The 18,786-nt window shown below is 40.8% G+C and overlaps 1 protein-coding gene and 2 non-coding genes across 4 annotated transcripts; 2 read left to right on the top strand and 1 right to left on the bottom strand.

Moving 5' to 3' along the window:
• Window positions 1-288: 288 nt before the first annotated feature.
• trnap-agg (transfer RNA proline (anticodon AGG)) lies at window positions 289-360 on the top strand. The gene has a single exon. It is a non-coding gene; the product is annotated as a tRNA-Pro (tRNA).
• A 259-nt stretch (window positions 361-619) lies between these two features.
• On the bottom strand, window positions 620-691 carry trnap-cgg (transfer RNA proline (anticodon CGG)). The gene has a single exon. It is a non-coding gene; the product is annotated as a tRNA-Pro (tRNA).
• Window positions 692-5,986: 5,295 nt separating this feature from the next.
• On the top strand, window positions 5,987-9,534 carry psmg1 (proteasome (prosome, macropain) assembly chaperone 1). Of its 2 annotated transcripts, none has more exons than XM_066699511.1 (7): window positions 5,987-6,235; window positions 7,280-7,389; window positions 7,753-7,910; window positions 8,187-8,249; window positions 8,753-8,951; window positions 9,085-9,218; window positions 9,368-9,534. In XM_066699511.1, the coding sequence occupies exons 1-7, from the start codon at window positions 6,117-6,119 to the stop codon at window positions 9,443-9,445; spliced, it is 861 nt and encodes a 286-aa protein (XP_066555608.1). In that variant the 5' UTR covers window positions 5,987-6,116; the 3' UTR covers window positions 9,446-9,534. The 2 variants fall into 2 exon arrangements, with proteins under 2 accessions (XP_066555608.1, XP_066555609.1); XM_066699512.1 differs by lacking the exon at window positions 5,987-6,235 and adding an exon at window positions 6,257-6,365.
• The last annotated feature ends 9,252 nt before the right edge of the window (window positions 9,535-18,786 follow it).

Genomic DNA, 18,786 nt, shown 5'->3' with positions numbered 1-18,786 from the left:
CGCGTTCGTGCAGCGCACTTGTCCGCAGCTCTGCGCAGGTCTGCGCGGCTGCACCAATGGGAGCGGTGGAGTTCTGCAGCTCGGCGCACAACTGCGGAAATCTGCACGACAAGAACGCGACCATTTTACTGCATCATGCTACGACAAATTGGTTACAACTTACTTCTGCGACGTGACGTAAACCTAACAAAAAATAAATGCACGAACTTGAGAATATAGAAAGTGTTTTAAAAACAAAAAAAAATGTACAAATCTCAGAGTCAGTTTATTCCCCTCTATTGCCTGCGTGGCTCGTTGGTCTAGGGGTATGATTCTCGCTTAGGGTGCGAGAGGTCCCGGGTTCAAATCCCGGACGAGCCCATTTTTAGTTACACGTTTTTGCAAATGAAACCATAAACACACATCGAACTAAATGCAGCTCTGCTTCACAATAACACAAGGTATTCCGACATCAAAAACACGTCGTCCATAGCTATCGTACCTAAATTACACAGACACAAGCGGAGCACAACACTTACAGAAAAAGAATCGATGTATTTTTAATAATCCATTAAGAATGCATTACTAACCACAGTTTGCATTCGGAACGTGACTTCAGTACTTGCGGGAAAATAAAAATGGGCTCGTCCGGGATTTGAACCCGGGACCTCTCGCACCCGAAGCGAGAATCATACCCCTAGACCAACGAGCCACTGTTTGTGATCCAGCTGATCCTGGTGTGAACAATGCGAGACCTGTACCTCAGCTACTTTACACAGTATTTGTGTTAATAAGCGACTCAAAGTAAACCCAGCAATATATGTAAAGAAGCTACAAGAAGCGTATATACGACGCACCGAACATCGTCCTCTTTAGGTTGCAGATGTGGACGATATTTCCCAAACCAAGATGAAGAATCAAACAGCGAAATAGCGTTGCGAGATGAAATATATGTTCATGTGTATTTTTCCACAGGATTGGCACTCGTGGTAGGATGTGATGATAAACAAAGAGAGCTTTTTTTGCCTTAGTTGATTGTTTTTCCATTGATGCATCATTATCACAGCTATTACACCGACGTCTCCATACACTGTCTTACCATAATAAACGTGAACCTGATTAGGGGCTGACAGACCTGTCCCTCATCCGCTGCAGAAACGGGTCTGTGCGCCTCTAAGGATGGCCAATCGATCCCAGAAATCCATTCTGTTCTTGAAGAGTCGACTCCAACACTGGGATCGATTCCAGTCTTTCCAGATCATAAAAATAAAGGCATGTATGGTGTTTGGAGATACTTTGCATGGGACAGTACTATGTTTGTGAACATTATGATTGAATATGTAATATTATGTTAGGTAAATATGCAGGTTAGTATAGTGTTATTAAGTTAAGCAACTTTGCAAGATATATATGAAGAATATTGTATGTATTTGAATGATTCTATAGATTTTGTAGTTGGGTGTAAACAAGTGCATATACCAAATATATTTGCCTTATATTTTACATAACAAAAAAAAGTGTCATTTACAGTTCTGGGTACATGAAAGTGGTTTAGTTGGATCATTAACCCCATTTGGACATCTCTATGCATTAGAAATATACATCATAATGATAAATGTATCTCTAAATTATTTAACAATTTATATTGATACAAAGTCTAAAGTGTTCTGTTTATTGTCTGTGTGCTCCAGCCTTCAAGTTGTAATCAGTTGGTTCTTTCTTAATACTTTTGTGAAAGTTTCCCCTTAGTCTTTGTGACATTGGGAAAATACTTTTTTGTTGACACTGAGCTCTAAAGGACTCTGACACACGGAGCTGCAGGCTCTCTCTGGATGACTTGCTGGGCACATTTTGTTTATGTGACCTCAGTTTGCTGTAGGTCACTGTAACCTATTTTAAAACTATGAATGACTTATGACTCATGCATATATCATATACACTCACCTAAAGGATTATTAGGAACACCATACTAATACTGTGTTTGACCCCCTTTCGCCTTCAGAACTGCCTTAATTCTACGTGGCATTGATTCAACAAGGTGCTGAAAGCATTCTTTAGAAATGTTGGCCCATATTGATAGGATAGCATCTTGCAGTTGATGGAGATTTGTGGGATGCACATCCAGGGCACGAAGCTCCCGTTCCACCACATCCCAAAGATGCTCTATTGGGTTGAGATCTGGTGACTGTGGGGGCCAGTTTAGTACAGTGAACTCATTGTCATGTTCAAGAAACCAATTTGAAATGATTCGACCTTTGTGACATGGTGCGTAATCCTGCTGGAAGTAGCCATCAGAGGATGGGTACATGGTGGTCATAAAGGGATGGACATGGTCAGAAACAATGCTCAGGTAGGCCGTGGCATTTAAACGATGCCCAATTGGCACTAAGGGGCCTAAAGTGTGCCAAGAAAACATCCCCCACACCATTACACCACCACCACCAGCCTGCACAGTGGTAACAAGGCATGATGGATCCATGTTCTCATTCTGTTTACGCCAAATTCTGACTCTACCATCTGAATGTCTCAACAGAAATCGAGACTCATCAGACCAGGCAACATTTTTCCAGTCTTCAACTGTCCAATTTTGGTGAGCTTGTGCAAATTGTAGCCTCTTTTTCCTATTTGTAGTGGAGATGAGTGGTACCCGGTGGGGTCTTCTGCTGTTGTAGCCCATCCGCCTCAAGGTTGTACGTGTTGTGGCTTCACAAATGTTTTGCTGCATACCTCGGTTGTAACGAGTGGTTATTTCAGTCAAAGTTGCTCTTCTATCAGCTTGAATCAGTCGGCCCATTCTCCTCTGACCTCTAGCATCAACAAGGCATTTTCGCCCACAGGACTGCCGCATACTGGATGTTTTTCCCTTTTCACACCATTCTTTGTAAACCCTAGAAATGGTTGTGCGTGAAAATCCCAGTAACTGAGCAGATTGTGAAATACTCAGACCGGCCCGTCTGGCACCAACAACCATGCCACGCTCAAAATTGCTTAAATCACCTTTCTTTCACATTCAGACATTCAGTTTGGAGTTCAGGAGATTGTCTTGACCAGGACCACACCCCTAAATGCATTGAAGCAACTGCCATGTGATTGGTTGGTTAGATAATTGCATTAATGAGAAATTGAACAGGTGTTCCTAATAATTCTTTAGGTGAGTGTACACCTCTGTAATATGCTTTGTGTTCACATCAACTAAGAGTGATCAGACCCACACATTGGAGACAGTAAGAATGGTAAACCTTTGTTTTCTCTATTTACTCTGTGTGAATCTAGAAGAGGGGAGCTTGTGACACACAGCCAGGCATATCTGTCCCGCTCTATTTCCTCCTGGTTTTCTGAATGTCCCTCAACATCACTCGTTGTGCTCTCTGTCCACACTGGGGGCCACAAAGCCATGAACACCCATTTCACTCTAGTGGCCATGTCCTTGGAGCGCGTCTTGGTATGTTCATAAAGACCATCAGCTAAAGCCAGAAGCATTCAACGGGCTTTACTTTACTGTTGTGTGGATTGTTGTGTCTGACACTTACATTCAGATCATGCTGCAGGCAACAACGTTCCACATAAACAGCTTGGTTTAAGTAATTCAAAGCAAGGAAATGTTAAAAACAAAAGTATGCAACGATTAATTGTTGATATCTAGAGTAACCATCACCAAAATGTAAAACAGAAAAAGCAGGTTATACAGTTTATTTATAGTTCATGTGAAGTAATTGTATTCTCTTGCATACACTGGAAAACATGTTGCCTTTTAGGAATAAAACAAAGGAAACACTACATATAGAAATAAGCATCAGAGCACCAATGTATTTTGCATGTTGTTTTGCAGTATTCATTTCAAAGCAATGGAAATGTCCCAAGTAACACTGTGTTGTTGTTGTTTTTTTGCTTATGAAGGTACAGCATAAATATTGCCTGCAGTTGTAGATTAAGCTACTCACTCAAGGGGCTTAGGAATCAGGGAAGTGTCATTTTGTATGTCACCAGTGTCTTAAATATATTAAGATATAGGGAGTTATCTTTTTCTTCTCTGGAATAAAGCATACTGTAATAGAGTACATCATGTTTTAACAAAAGCAAGCAATTGATCCCCTAGAGATTATAGATAACAAATATAACCTTATGGCAAGAACAACTCAAATATGTCAATATAATATTTAGACACTGTAAATGTTTATTTATGTTTATATAGTAATCTTGTAATGTGATTCTTACATGAAGGAATTTACAGGTCACAGTGAAATTATTACAATATTGGTTTAAAAAAATGCTTTGAAAATGAATTGTGTCATAAATAATGAAAATATGAGATTATGTGCAATGCATGATTAACTAATTGCTGATTATACAAGATGTAATTAATATACCATGTCCTTAGATTTCATATTATTGATTCAGAGGTATTTTATTGAACATATTCTAGCTCTACTTTACAAGCTTGTGATATAAATGTCTTCCAATCAATCATTTAAACATTGGCACTATAATATTTTCTCATCTCTGAGTTGCACAACCATAACTATTTTTTAATCAACTGCTATTTATAATTCACCTTCCCCAGACAGTAGATTAACAACCATATACAAGACCAGATATTGCATAGCATGACAAATTACACGCAATTATAGATAACACTATAGAAGGAGTCCCTTATCTTCTTCTGTGTCTTTCCAAAGGGACAACAACAGATCAAAGATTTCTGATAGCTTTCTTTTAAACAGATCAGATAGAATAAACTGGAAACCTCTTGCAAAGCAATCAAGACAACACACAGACTCTTTAAAATCAATACATAAATCACACTCAAACCCTTTTAATTACAAAAGGAATGAAAACACAAATAAATACATTTAAACAGCTAATAAATGGTCAAATTTTAACTCCCTGTATGCTGTTAGTGCTTAAATGACAACATAACTGTAAGGGAAGATCTTCAGTGGAATTAATCCATTAGCTTGCTTGATGAGTCCATGGCATGCCAAACAGTTTCACTATAGTTTCTCAAGAAGAGACATATGTCATTCCTTTGTTCTGCTTTAAAAACGAAAGATAACAAAACTGCATTTTTGTATGTAGAGCTAAAAGCTAAGACGGTGTAATCATCACTGCAATTTCCCACAAAGTCATTTTTTGTCTCAGACATGTTTTAATGTGTTCACTGGAAAAACCTTTTTTAATGCACTATAAAGATATTCGAGGAAATGCAGATACTGTGAGCTTTTCTGTTTTGCATATTGAAAGGATACATGATATGAAATACACAGAATTGTTTTTGTTTTTTTGCTCCAGAAGAATATTTTCCTATAGTAATTGCAAAATTAAAACTAAAAAGCATATGTATGGAAAAGGCCAAGTACAGTTTTAATTATTACCTCAAAACAGTTTTGGAAGATTGAAAAACTGGAGCACATTTTGCATTGAAAAGAAAAGACCTGAAAAGTGTTTCTTGAACTTGAACACAGTCATTCCCATAATATCCTAAACATGAATTATGATGTATTTTACAGGAACACAGGGATAATAACTGAGAACAAGACTTCATAACATTAAGAACTGCCAACACATTTCACCCCCATCAGAGACGCCAGTGGGGTCATAGTTTAGATGCTCAAAAGGTTAAAACAACTGAGAACTGCTGTCAATTTAGAACTACATACATCATGATATGTGTTTAGAATAATGAATAAACATGTCGTTATTCAATAATGAGGACTTTTTTATATAATGCATGGGGAACAATGTACATTTTGGATGTGTCATGAATAACAGATAGCATACACATGCATGTATACAGTCAGAAAACAATGGTCAAGAACATGTATGCAGCTGTACAATTATAATGTAGTCCCCTCCTACCACTCCGATGACTGAAACAAATAATGATACAGACATTTCACACAGTATTCATATTTCGTATATGCTGAGACAAACGGACTTCAATGGCCCAGCTGCTCAAACTGTTAAACCTCTACGCTGCTCTGTGACTCCGCGGACTCCACAGCGCCTCTGCTGGCCCGGCGCTATCAGGACACCAGCGCGGCCTAGCACGACAGGCCGCTTTCTCAGCTCGGCCAGCCGGGGATTTACTCTGACATTGCCCAGCAGCCAGACTGCAGTAGCGCACAAAGGACAGCCCGATGGCCACGTTTTTTGGCGAGGTTGTGTCTGTCTACTCCCGGGCGGTGGAGGAGGATGAAGAGGAGGAGGAGGAGGGCGAGGAGGACGCGGAGATCCGCAGGGAAGTGCAGAAGCAGAGGTGAGCGGCGCACAGGCCGGGGATGTGTAGCGTAGGTAGACAAACGCGTTTACAAGTGCGGTGTCGCTCGTTTGGCCACTTTCTAGTGTTATTCTGATTGATTTCATTGTCTTATGACCGAAATGAAGAGGTAGGCAAGGCTAGTAAACAAACAAAAACAGTAACACTTCACTGTTATTATTATTTTTTGGATGTGCTCCGATACTAGAGAAACGAGCGTTACATTGTTTATGGTCGTAGCCGGATAGACAGACATATATATATTTCCACCGAATTCAAATAAGGTTGGACTCAGATTTTGCTGTTTCATTGCATGTACACTTAACACACGTGAGGCGCTTTTACTTTTGCTTTCACTTTCTTAATGCGATCCAACACAGCAGTGCAGATCTGATTTCGCATTGCACTTCCAACAATACTATAGTATATAATGTATATGATCATAATACATGATAACTGGTGACGGGATGTGCAGATTGAGCTGGTTTATGCGTGCATGCATGGTGTACATGGTGTATTGATTCCCACACAGTGTGCCTGAAGAGGGGAACAATGGCATATTGGGCAGTCACACATGACAAAAATAGATCAATAATGAAATAAGAAAACATTTCTCATGCATTTAGTATAAATGTGTTCCTGATAGAATTAACAAATGTTGTTGTGATGCAAAATATTTGAAGTTGAGTAGGTGTGCCTTACTGTATTACATCAACAGGTTAGTCACCACGTTGCAGGCATATAACAAGGCCTTATAAATATTCTTTATTCTGAACTGTGATTCTGCATCAACACATTTGTATTACACCAGTACGTTACCTGACCAGTTTTAAGTCCTAAACACAGTCTGATACCAACCCTAGTCAATAGCAACAGTTCAAGCTGGTTCCATGCAAATCTAGCCCTGAATCTGTAGAAATGCAACCCTAACTTTAATAAAATCCAGAATTGAGTGAATTGAATTGAGAATAGAACTCCCCCACCATTTTTTAATTTGTAATTGTGCTGCTCTGAGTTTAATTTTATTCTATTTTGCTTTCACAGAGAAGTGCACCTAAACTGGAGGTCAGAAATCGCAGAGTCAATAGAAAGTTCCAGCGACAAGACGTTTCAGTGCTCAGACCTGGTCATAGCAGTGGGGCAAAATGCATCAGGTAAGCTCAGTGCAAAGAGCCCATTCTTTAAAAATTGCTGATTATTATTGCTATTGGTGGTGCTAGTAATATTCCCCTCTTTTTTTTTCCTTCCTGCATTAGAAAACTGTCTCTGTCATCTTAACAGGATTTTGATATTGAGTGAAAAGTCTCAGTTATTTGGAAAATGTCCATCTGAGGCTAGAAAACATGCATTTGTACCCACTGCCTTTGGCATGCTGGTATACTCTGGTGTGAGGAGGTGTTTGGCCCAGTTTGTTCATAATGGGCTGTGAGTCGGTGTAGAATCTGTGGTTCAGATATGCTGTGATCCTTGCCTCTGTGGGAGCATTAATTAAAGCTCATTCATTCCTTGCATGTCAGGATTTCTCTCGGCCTTTGTGCTAAGCACGGGGAACTGGGACGTGGTGGGAACTGTCACGCTGTGGAACGAGAGGACCAAAGGCCCCAGTCAGGTGACCAACACTCAGCTGCCAGAGGAGTCCAGATGTGTGCTCTACAGGCAGGCAGCATGCCCCTCGGTGAGTGACCCCATCTGCACAACACAGGTCTGTTGCATCCTGGAGGTCCTTAGTGTTGTAATAATGTAGCAAAGGAAGTTATTTTAGGTTAACTGTAAAGATAACCTGCAGAACTTTGTTCCAACCATTCTGTTTTGTCGTGCTTAGTCTTTTAAAGAGGGTAGTATTAGGATTTTAAGTTCTTAATGAACTTGGATTGTGGGATCTGTAAAAATTGAGGATTAGTAAACAGTACAAGCTCTCTGTGGTAAATGTCTTTGTCTTCTGTATGTCAAGGTTGTGATATGCCAGTGTACTTACTACGTAGCTGAAGACCAGTTATTCCAGTGGACTGAAAAGGTAAGGCCTTACTGCTTGTGCTGTTCTTCACAGAGCTTTCCAACAGGAGTCTATTGAAGCAAGAAGCAAAGTGTTCACCGTGATGTAAACGGATGAAGAACATTGGCATAACTCGGCGTAAATTCAGCTGAGTCATTTGCCTGGGGATGGGCAAATCGTGTCACTGAGTCCATGGTTGTAAAGGTGCAATTAAATCTAAGAATAAAGATGTGGAAGCGTGTTCAACGTCTCCAGATAATTAGGTCATTAGTTCAATTCAGTACATGAGATAATGGTCCACAGAAACCCATAGACCATGAAACCCTTGAGAACCGTAATTATGCCCTGTAACAATGTTTAGTCCTGCTTCTGACTCTAGCACTAGAGGCAGTGTTCGGTTTAGGTCGAATGCTACCGACACCATGCACAATATTAAGGTTTTGTAGCCTCCCAGGTTGTGTGGGTGTTGTGGGCGTTTTGATGCAGCCTTCCAAACTCTTGTGCCCCCGTGTCTGTGTCTGGAGGTGTTGGGGAGCATCCAGAGGAGGGGGCTGCGTGTGCTGGTGCTGTCCGACTGCTCCGTCGCCGAGTACAAGACCTCCGAGTGCATCACAGCTAGTCCGTCTCCGTTCCTGAGAACACTGAAGACCAGCGAGTACAGAGATGCCCTGCGCTGCCCCCTGATGGAGCAGCCCAACATCCTCACAGGCCTTCCTGCAGCAGGTACTGCCTCCACTCCGCCCCCCCCCTCCACTTTCATTCATTGTTTTCAGTCCTGGCTTGGTGGAGGGGAGCAGGTTACCAGAGTACCCCTGTATACAGTGGCTGAGCTGTTGCTTTGTTGCCCTCTCCTCAGTGTTGAGTCACTGTCAGGTGCATCGCATCCCTGCTGTCGTTTATCAGTGCTACAGCGACGTTGCCTGTCCCGATTCGCTCACCATGGAGGCCTACAGGCCAGCACTCTCTTGCCTCTCTAGCAAGTTAGGAAAGGTAAGAGAACTCTTTCGGTGTGCTGAAATGGGGCTTCGGTCCAATCATACACATGCATGCCACTGTTAGAGCTTAACACGATGGTAAGTATCGCCAGGTGAAGCCATTCAGATATACCGTAAAACATCCACTTTCTTCTCTATTTCCAGGTTGACTACAATCCTAGCACTGAAGTCCTCAGGAAGGTGGTAAGAGTCAGTGAAGCTCAGAGTAACTTGTACACTTGAACCCATTCCCCCCCATGTCTGTTTTTTTTTTTTTTTTTAAAAGCACTTGTATGTTAAATACTGGATGAATAAATTACTTCAATAACAAATTATCAAAATCAATACACTTATTTTGGTTTAAATACTTTTTTTTTGTTCTTCCTGCACTGTATTATGTAGTCAGATGTTTTTTCCCAGCTTTAGATTTCAATATACCATGGAAACAGACAAATAAATCACATAGTGGCATTCTAGCACATAAAAGTGATTTAATGAATGTTCAAAATATACAATTGTCAGATTAATTGATTTACCCCATGCGAAGAGTGAGTGGGGTTTTGAAAGGTTGTTCTGGAGTACTTGATAAATGGCCACTAGGAGGAGACAGATCTGAACAGCATACTAGGAGAGGTAAAATCTCTAGTGACCAGCTGTTCAGTAGAGGGGGTCAGATAAATCTCTCCACTCAAAGAGGGAATGCTTAAAATGCATCCATTTCCACACACTCACACTCAGAAACATAACAGTCCTGACAGAAGAGGCTTTAGATTGTATTATATATATGTATGTATATAATTTAAAAAAACATTTTTACATTCTTTCCCCCCTAACATATGTTTCCCATATGCAAACACAGCAATATTGTTAGCCACCTTTGAAAAGGCCCCATCACTCAGGTCCCCTCTGAGTTCCTCACTCTCTGAAACAAATAAATTGTCTACTGTATTTCCTGTGAGGCCTATGGAATCCTGCGAGACGCTGGCAGGGGATCAGAAAAATCAATTTCCAATAGTAGCACAGGCTTCCCATGCTTACAGCCAGCCTGCAGCTTCCACAAGTCTGTCACCTTTAAATCACTGCTCAGCCCAATCCGCACGGACTGAGGTTTTGCATTTTTGAGGTTTTGTTTTTGAGTGGAATGCAGGGAAAGTTAATGTACAGTGCTCTCATATGACAGCGGGAAAAGTTGGATAGATTTTCTTCTGTCAGGTTAATCTTTTGTTCTTAATCCACATAGTACACTTGGGAATTTAAAAACATGCACTTAAACATATAATGTGTACTTTAAGTGTTGTATTTTTTTTCAAGCAAGTCAAATTATTGTATATACACTACTGGTCAAACGTTTTAGAACACCTACGTTTTTTCAGTTATTATTGAAATGTACGCAGTTTAATGTCTCGGTGTACTCTGAAATTAAAGCATAGAACAAATAAACAATTGGAGATAAAGAAATCATGGAATTTAACGAAATGTAACTCCTTAAGCTGACAAAGCCCTCTGGGCACCAAATCTGTGTGCTTCTTTTAAATCCCATGTGTACTCTTCACTGTTGTTGTTTGCCAAGTGTTTGGTATCCCATGAAAACTGAGACTCACAGCTTTTTAATGATGTGAAGCATTCTCTGTGAAAAATTTGGTTTTTATAACCCCCCCCCCCCCCCCCGGCATTCTGAAATGGGGGGATACTTGGTCTGACTAGGAATACAAAATCTCAGAGAATATTGACAGTTATGACATATTCTGGAACCAAACAGTCTACTGATCAGAACAAGACCATCCATGTATTGGTAGAAGCAACACACACCCATAGAGAGCTCTAAATGTCAAGATGGAAAACTGTTTACAGTGTACTAATACACAACAATTGTACATAATTGGATCTGAACTTCTCTGTGTTTGATAGAACATCAAATAATATATACTGGATTAATCATTAGGTTGTTGTGAACAAAACAAGCCTAAGAAATCCTATCAAAACTGAGTGATCTGTGACGGTCTGAATGAGGCCCTGAGACCTCCCCCCACCGGAGCAGACTGTGCGTTTACCCCCTGGGCTCTGAATGAAGACGGGCGACATGGAAACTAAATCGGATGTGTTTGAGAATGAAACGCGCTGGTAGCCAAGAGAATAAGCTTTCAAACGATGTGCGCATTGTAGGAATACAATGTGTTATGAGCTCTGCAAGTTGTTAATTCTGTGTATACACTAGAAGAGTACGTCAGAAACAAAACTCCCTATGATATGTGTGTCATCACCAGTAATTTCAGTGTTTTCCACCTCAGTGTCTGTTCCAGGCTGGAGGGGTGGAAAGCAGGGGGCACAATTCCAGCAAGATGAAGCCCAGCCATTTTCAAAGTACATGTGATACGCTTGTCGTCAGCAGGGGGCGCACTTTGCCAATTTATTTGAGGTTATATAATGTGCTTCACAATTTTCATTGCTTGTCTTCCATAATTGCACTGTGCAATTATTTTGCTTATCTACACATACACTTATACACTTGTTCTATACAATAATGATTTTATTCTATTATAGTTGAAATGCAATTATTAGAATTGCATGAAAATATTTTATAGTACTGAAGTTAGAAACTATTGTATGCACCCTAACTCATTGAAAAAGGAAAAATACAAAGTTCTTTCTTTGTGGGATTTTGAGCTTTTTTTTAATAAAAGCATAGTTAACAAGTAATTCTGCAGCAGTGGTGGGCAGCCCAGGTCCTGGAGGGTCCCAACACTGGTCTCATCAACTGGAATCAAAATCAGAAAATTCTTGAACTCCCCAGCCCTGTGTTTGGAGACCTCTGTCTCACTGGAACCACTGTGAGGTGAGTACGATTTAGCCTCTGCTGAGGAGAGCAAACGATTAGTAGGGGGAGGTGGGTTAGGTAGTGAATATGTGTTATCACTACTTTCACTAATAATATCAGCAGAAAGCTGCCCAGGCCTGACACCAGGAATGTGTTGCGTGTTCACTCTTGTCTGCTGACAAAGATATTGCTGTCAGTCAGGCGGATCTGAGGCAACACTATTGTTACAATAATAATAATAATAATATTGCCAAGACAAAGGTGTCCAGAATCTTTTACAGAGACCTACATAACTGCATTGAATTTGTGAAATGCTAGCAGACTAGTATCACTTCAGAATCTTCCGTGGGCTGAAGCTGGCATCTTTCAATGTGTATGGAAGAACAGGTGGGAAGAGTCAAGACCGTTTGCTTTAAGGTGACTATTGAAGCACCTGCAACCCTGTGGTGACATGACCTATACAGCCTTCCCATGCAGTGCTGAACTCAGAGGGACACTTGTGTATGTGTGTTTGTATATATATATAGATATATATATAGATATATAGATATATAATGTGTGTGTATGTGTATATACAAACGGGTGACAAATTAAAGGAAAAACCTGAATAAATGAGTGGAGGAACATGATGAATGCAGATGCCTCCAAACAGGTGTACTTCATGATACAATTAAGCAATTGACATCATGCTCTGTGGCATGTATAAAAATGCTGAGCAGGCCCAGCTGACCTCGATGTTGGATCAAGATGGCAAGAGGAAAAGGATCTAAGTGACTGTGAAAGAGGGGTCATTATTGGGGCACAAATGGCAGGAGCTTCAGTCACCAAATGCTCAACTGGCTCGTGTTCACAACAAATGGGTGAGTGCATGTGTGGGACACCAAGAGAACGGTACAGGCCTGACTGCTTGACCCCTACAGTGAAGGGGTCCGGAGGCTCTGTTATGCTGTCGGGGTCATTTTCCTGGCATGGTTTGGGTCCACTTGTCCCCTTATATGGAAGGGTCACTGCAAATAATTACAAAGTTATTCTGAGTGATCACCTTTATCCTATGGTAACACATTTCTATCTTTTGGCAGAATGGTGTTCAACCCTCCAGTAGAGTTCAGAGACTCGTAGAATCTGTGCCAAGAGCATTGAAGCTGTTCTGGCAGCTCGTGATGCCCAACACCTTACTAAGACGCTTCATTTTGTTTTTACCTTTAATTTGTCACCCGTCTGTATATATGATTACGTTACAGTATATTTGACCTTGAGACCTTATGAAAACAGTTAAGCACTAGTATATGTATGTAGACACAATTGTATGCATTACTGTAGTTTGAATCACTTACTGCAGAAACTACCCCTTTGTTGCTTGACAAGTTTTAATGAGTAATTACACTTCTGGTGCCTTGTTAATGTTTCCAAAAGGAATTACTTAGTCACAGCGCCCAGGCCGACTCATAGCTTACAGATTTCAATCACAGGCAGCTCAGATGCTTCATTTACTAAGAGACTGTAGCTAATTACAAATCCTCTGACAGAATGCTGCTGGCTGGCGATTTCTTATGAACAGCTCGTACTTTTAGTCAGTGGATCTCACTGCAACACAGGAATCATTTCTAACTAATTATCTCCCACATGCACGCCACTTACTCAGAGCTCTGTTCAGAATTTGGTCTTCTGCTTATTTTCGAGTAACTACCTTTTGATACCCAGAGCAGGTCAACATCAAGCAATTTTCCTTTGTATTTCACTGCCATTGAAATACAAAGAATAAGACGATGGACTTACCATTTATTCTTAAAAACACAAAAAAGCTTTAATTAGTAAAATATAACACACTTTCACAAAGGAAGCTTGTACACATCAATTACTGAGAAAAATGCTGATAGTTTCAATTACACTGAACGTAAATTACATATGTGCAGAATAAGTGTGTTAACCACATAGCAGAATTCCCCTACATCTGCAAAGAGGCAGCTGCCATCACTGTGGTCACATGAACCTACAGTGAAAAAACACAACATCCTTCGTTTAATTCTATCAATATCTTTTACGTAAAACTAGATTCACTGCCATACTGACACAGGCAATCCGTATCTTCGCAAGTTATTCTTTTGTATTTGTTTATCTTGTATTTCCTGTCACCTTTTCCTCAACAGGAAGTGAAGACCTACCCACAGCTTGCCTTCCTGTGAGGCCATGTCTTGAAAAGTAAAGGTACAGAAACTCTTCTTAATTTGGTTGTGTTGCACCTTCATATTTAATTAATATAAATTCACAAATCTAAAGAAAACAATTCTATGATAATATTTAGTGCAATCTTGTGTGAATAAATAATGGTTACCTCCTATTCCTATCACATGACTTTGGTCCTCATTCTAAGTGAAAATAAATGAAGATGATATCATATGGTTGAATTTGGATTCCATTTCTCCAGCAATTTCGATGACAAACGGTGACTGTTTCATTCTGTAAACAAATGGTCAAAAGATTTATTGTGTTGAATGACCATCTACTCTTGAGTAAGGATATTCTGGTTTTGACCAGCCTTGTGGCTTTGATTGCACTATGAAGCAAGAATCCAACAGTGGATGTTTCCCCAGAAATATATCTGAGAAGTTGCCATGTTGTGTTTGAACGTTTATAATGGAGTGGGTGGCCTTGAGGAGTGAGTGTGCATTAGGCTTGGAAAGATGAGCAAACACTGGTTTCAACTATGATTATTTAAGATCTAGACAAAGTAGAATAACAAAATTCCACTCTGGACAACCAAAATACAGACCGTAATAGTGGTTAATATGGTTTCAATTATTAAAGTGGTTCAGGAGAGACCAGGGGAAGGTGAGTGTGTTTATACCTAGAGAAAGTACAGACAGCTCATGGCTTCCCCTGCCAATGACATCAGAAGTCAAACTCATTCTGAAATGTTTCCTATATTTGGAAACAAGCATATTTGGCCCGATCTCTATAGAATTGGGCTGACGTCATACTTCTAAATAACAATATATCAGTAATTCAGAGAGTAAACAACTTGGTGTCTCAGTGCTGGAAATATCTCTTTCTCATTACACTGTTTTTGTGCCTACATGTGTGTTTGAGCCAAGACATCTGAACGCTATCCCACGGCCTCTCAGACATTTATCATTAACATAGCCAGCCATCACCTGTAGTCTAATCTATCAACACGATTACACAGAAGGACTGCTGTCTGTTTATGATTTCTTATCTATTCTTCTGTCCCGAAGTATATTTGTGTATATCCGGGTAGTCAGGGCTAATTGTATGAGGGGCTGCGTCACACAAAGAGAGGCCTGTGCTTGATATAAGCTACAAGGTCATATGTTCAGTGTAGATATATATATATATGAACATACATTAACAGGTAAGGTGTTTTAGGGCATATAAGTAGCTCATACACAGTGTTAAAACCCTCTTTGGTTTACACAAAGTCAGGGCAATAGAAATAGCAAAGTATTTGATTACTTCCATAAGTATGCATTGATGTATTAATCCTAATTGACAATGATATAGGTTTGGTGACCATTTTGTTCTTCTCACAAACGAGACTGTGGTTAATATAAGTTATATTTTTTGGCATCACAGTATGGTATTTTATTTTTTACCTTGTCAATGAACTGAAAATGTATCAGAAGGCATAGCTTTAATAAGGTTTTTGCATGAATATATGCATTATTGCGCCATCTTCAGTGTCAGTACAATAGCCATTCTCTTCCCAGCATGCATCTGTGTTTTGATTTAATAGCATTTTGTTACTGGGGTGAAAAGATGAAGATTGACATGTTATTTTCCAGTAAAACCAGCCTATGGCGCTACCTCTTGAAGTCCTGCCAGTGGTCAATTAAACCAGCAGTGCTAGCATATCGTGTTTTGAGGTTGGAAGGAAAAGTCCTTGTTTCATACAAAGGGGCCTTTGACTGTTGCTTAACGACTTCCCAGACTCTTAATTTATAACAGGCCTGCTGCTGGACAGCCGGTGTGGTTCTGGAGCTCCGGCTGTCTGGTTTCTATTGAGCAGCCTTGCAAGCTCAGGCACACATGCTAAACTGGGCTGTGAAGTCGCGCTCAGATAACTGAAGTGGAGATCTATAAGTCCACATTTTCAAATAACGTGTGTTGCAGTATTGAACAGCAACCTCATTGCCAGGTTGTTTTTAGGGGTGCATTGAGTTACAGTGATCATCTGCGGTCTGTGTGTTCACTTGTGGACCTTGGCTGCAGTACCAGAGAGTTGGACTTCTCCCCTCAGTCTGTAGTCTCAGTGCACTGAGGGACAGAGCAGCCATTGCCTGTTTATGTTACAGGGAACACTGGCTTGGAAACGGACTAGCCTGCCAGAGCCATTTTCTATCCCATCAGTCAAGGGTTTGTCTGTTTCTGTTTAGATTGTCAGTAGTCTAAACAGAGGACTGCTAGATATACCTGGTAGCTGCTACGTTTTTTGGCCGAATCCCAAATAAACGTTGGCAGTAAAGGCTTAATGGATGTCCTTTTTTACTATTTGTTTTAAGCTTGTGTGGCATGGAGAGATTTCTCAGTAGCGAGGTAGTGTGGCAGGACCCAGCGAATGGCGCCTCTGTTAATTTCAGGACTTTACGTCAACCAATACCTGTTGAACCTCATGACATGTCTCCCATTTTGACACCCGTGAATTATGTTTATTCAGTTGGGGGGGGGGGGGGGAATGTGCTTGTACCAAATAAAACATGTATATGAGTTTTCTGTCCAAGGCCTGACCTGAAAGACAAAAAAGACACAATATACAAAAAATACTCAGAGAATGGAGTGCATGAAGAGATTAATCAGGAGGCTGTTAAAGGTTACACACTGCCTGCACATACCAGCTGGTCTGTGGTCTACATATGTGTGGTCACTATATGTATTTGCAGGAGTCCCTCAGCATATAAATATAACTGTGAGAATAAGTACTGTATCCTAGTCTGTCATTACTGATCACTGTAAATCAAACTAGAAACCCAAGGCTATAAGCAGCACATCATGTTAAGAAAAACAATACTTGATGTTTGAGTTTTATCCACCAGTAGTTTGATCTCACCCCTGAATTACTTATAACAACCAGCACTCATTATCAGTTAGCTGAACATTGTAAAAGAGGGGACCCCCTCAATAGCTCAGACAAATAGAAACTTGGTCATATAAACCACAAAGAACCTTGCTCTCTATGTGAGGGTCAATACAACAACTTACACTGATCAGCCATAGGTCCCCCTTTTGCAGCCAAAACAGCCCTGACCCGTCGAGGCATGGACTCCACTAGACCTCTGAAGGTGTGCTGTGGTATCTGGCACCAAGATGTTAGCAGCAGATCCTTTAAGTCCTGTAAGTTGCGAGGTGGGGCCTCCATGGATCGGACTTGTTTGTCCAGCACATCCCACGGATGCTCGATTGGATTGAGATCTGGGGAGTTTGGAGGCCAAGTCAACACCTTGAACTCGTGATTCATCAGACCAGGCCACCTTCTTCCATTGCTCCGTGGTCCAGTTCTGATGCTCACGTGCCCATTGTAGGTGCTTTCGGCAGTGGACAGGGGTCAGCATGGGCACCCTGACTGGTCTGCGGCTACGCAGCCCCATACGCAACAAACTGCGATGCACTGTGTGTTCTGACACCTTTCTATCAGAACCAGCATTCACTTTTTCAGCAATCTAAGCTACAGTAGCTCGTCTGTTGGATCAGACCACACGGGCCAGCCTTCGCTCCCCACGTGCATCAATGAGCCTTGGCCGCCCATGACCCTGTCGCCGGTTCACTGCTTTTCCTTCCTTGGACCACTTTTGATAGGTACTGACCACTGCAGACCGGGAACACCCCACAAGAGCTGCAATTTTGGAGGTGCTCTGACCCAGTCGTCTAGCCATCACAATTTGGCCCTTGTCAAAGTCGCTCAGATCCTTACGCTTGCCCATTTTTCCTGCTTCTAACATATGCCTAATATATCCCACCCACTGACAGGTGCCATGATGACGAGATTGTCAGTGTTATTCACTTCACCTGTCAGTGGTCATAATGTTATAGCTGATCGGTGTAGATTTGTGCAAGAGTGATCAATTCTTAGAAAAATCATGTTTTGGAAAAAGAGAGAAAATTACTTCTATGCCTTGGGAAAATATAGTTTCCACTTATTTAATAGTCTTCATCATTTTTTTTTAAATGAAAACATTCTATGATGAGATTATATAACATTTAAATGAAAATTTCTTAAAAAGAAAGTGACCCAAAAAGGTAATTTTTTCTGCTCCCAGCTCACACCATGACAAACAGTCAAAAACACACACACCCACACACACACTAACTTAAATCTGCCTCAATACTACCTTCAGTTTAGTCAGTTGGATTCATTTTATATCTTGTCACTATGACAAAATGTTTCTTTTGTAAATAAGTAATCTACTGATCAATATTTATTGAACTAAATGAATAACATTATTTCAAATGAAGGCTGTGTGTTCTTATGACTACAACCTATGACTAATGCCTGACACTGGTGGCAGGACAATAAGAGCACACTGGCTGAGCAATCCTGCTCTCTTGGAAACCAGGAGTTTCTAGTTAAAGTCCAAAGTGGGGTCCCTCCCGGCTGTGAAACCGAGTTCGCAGTTACAGCTGTTCTCTGAGCCTGCTTTTCCCCGCCTGTGGCTACGGCAGTGTGAGAGGGAGCCGGTGTGAAGTTTAGTGCTAGGCTTTGCTGAATTAGCTGTTGTGAAGCCACAGCAAAGAGAAGGGAATTCCCCGTCATGATGCA

Source organism: Amia ocellicauda, chromosome 3 (genome assembly GCF_036373705.1).
Source record: "Amia ocellicauda isolate fAmiCal2 chromosome 3, fAmiCal2.hap1, whole genome shotgun sequence".
Taxonomy (NCBI): domain Eukaryota; kingdom Metazoa; phylum Chordata; class Actinopteri; order Amiiformes; family Amiidae; genus Amia; species Amia ocellicauda.
Note: the sequence above shows the minus strand (reverse complement) of the source record. Positions and strands in the feature narration are given on the sequence as shown.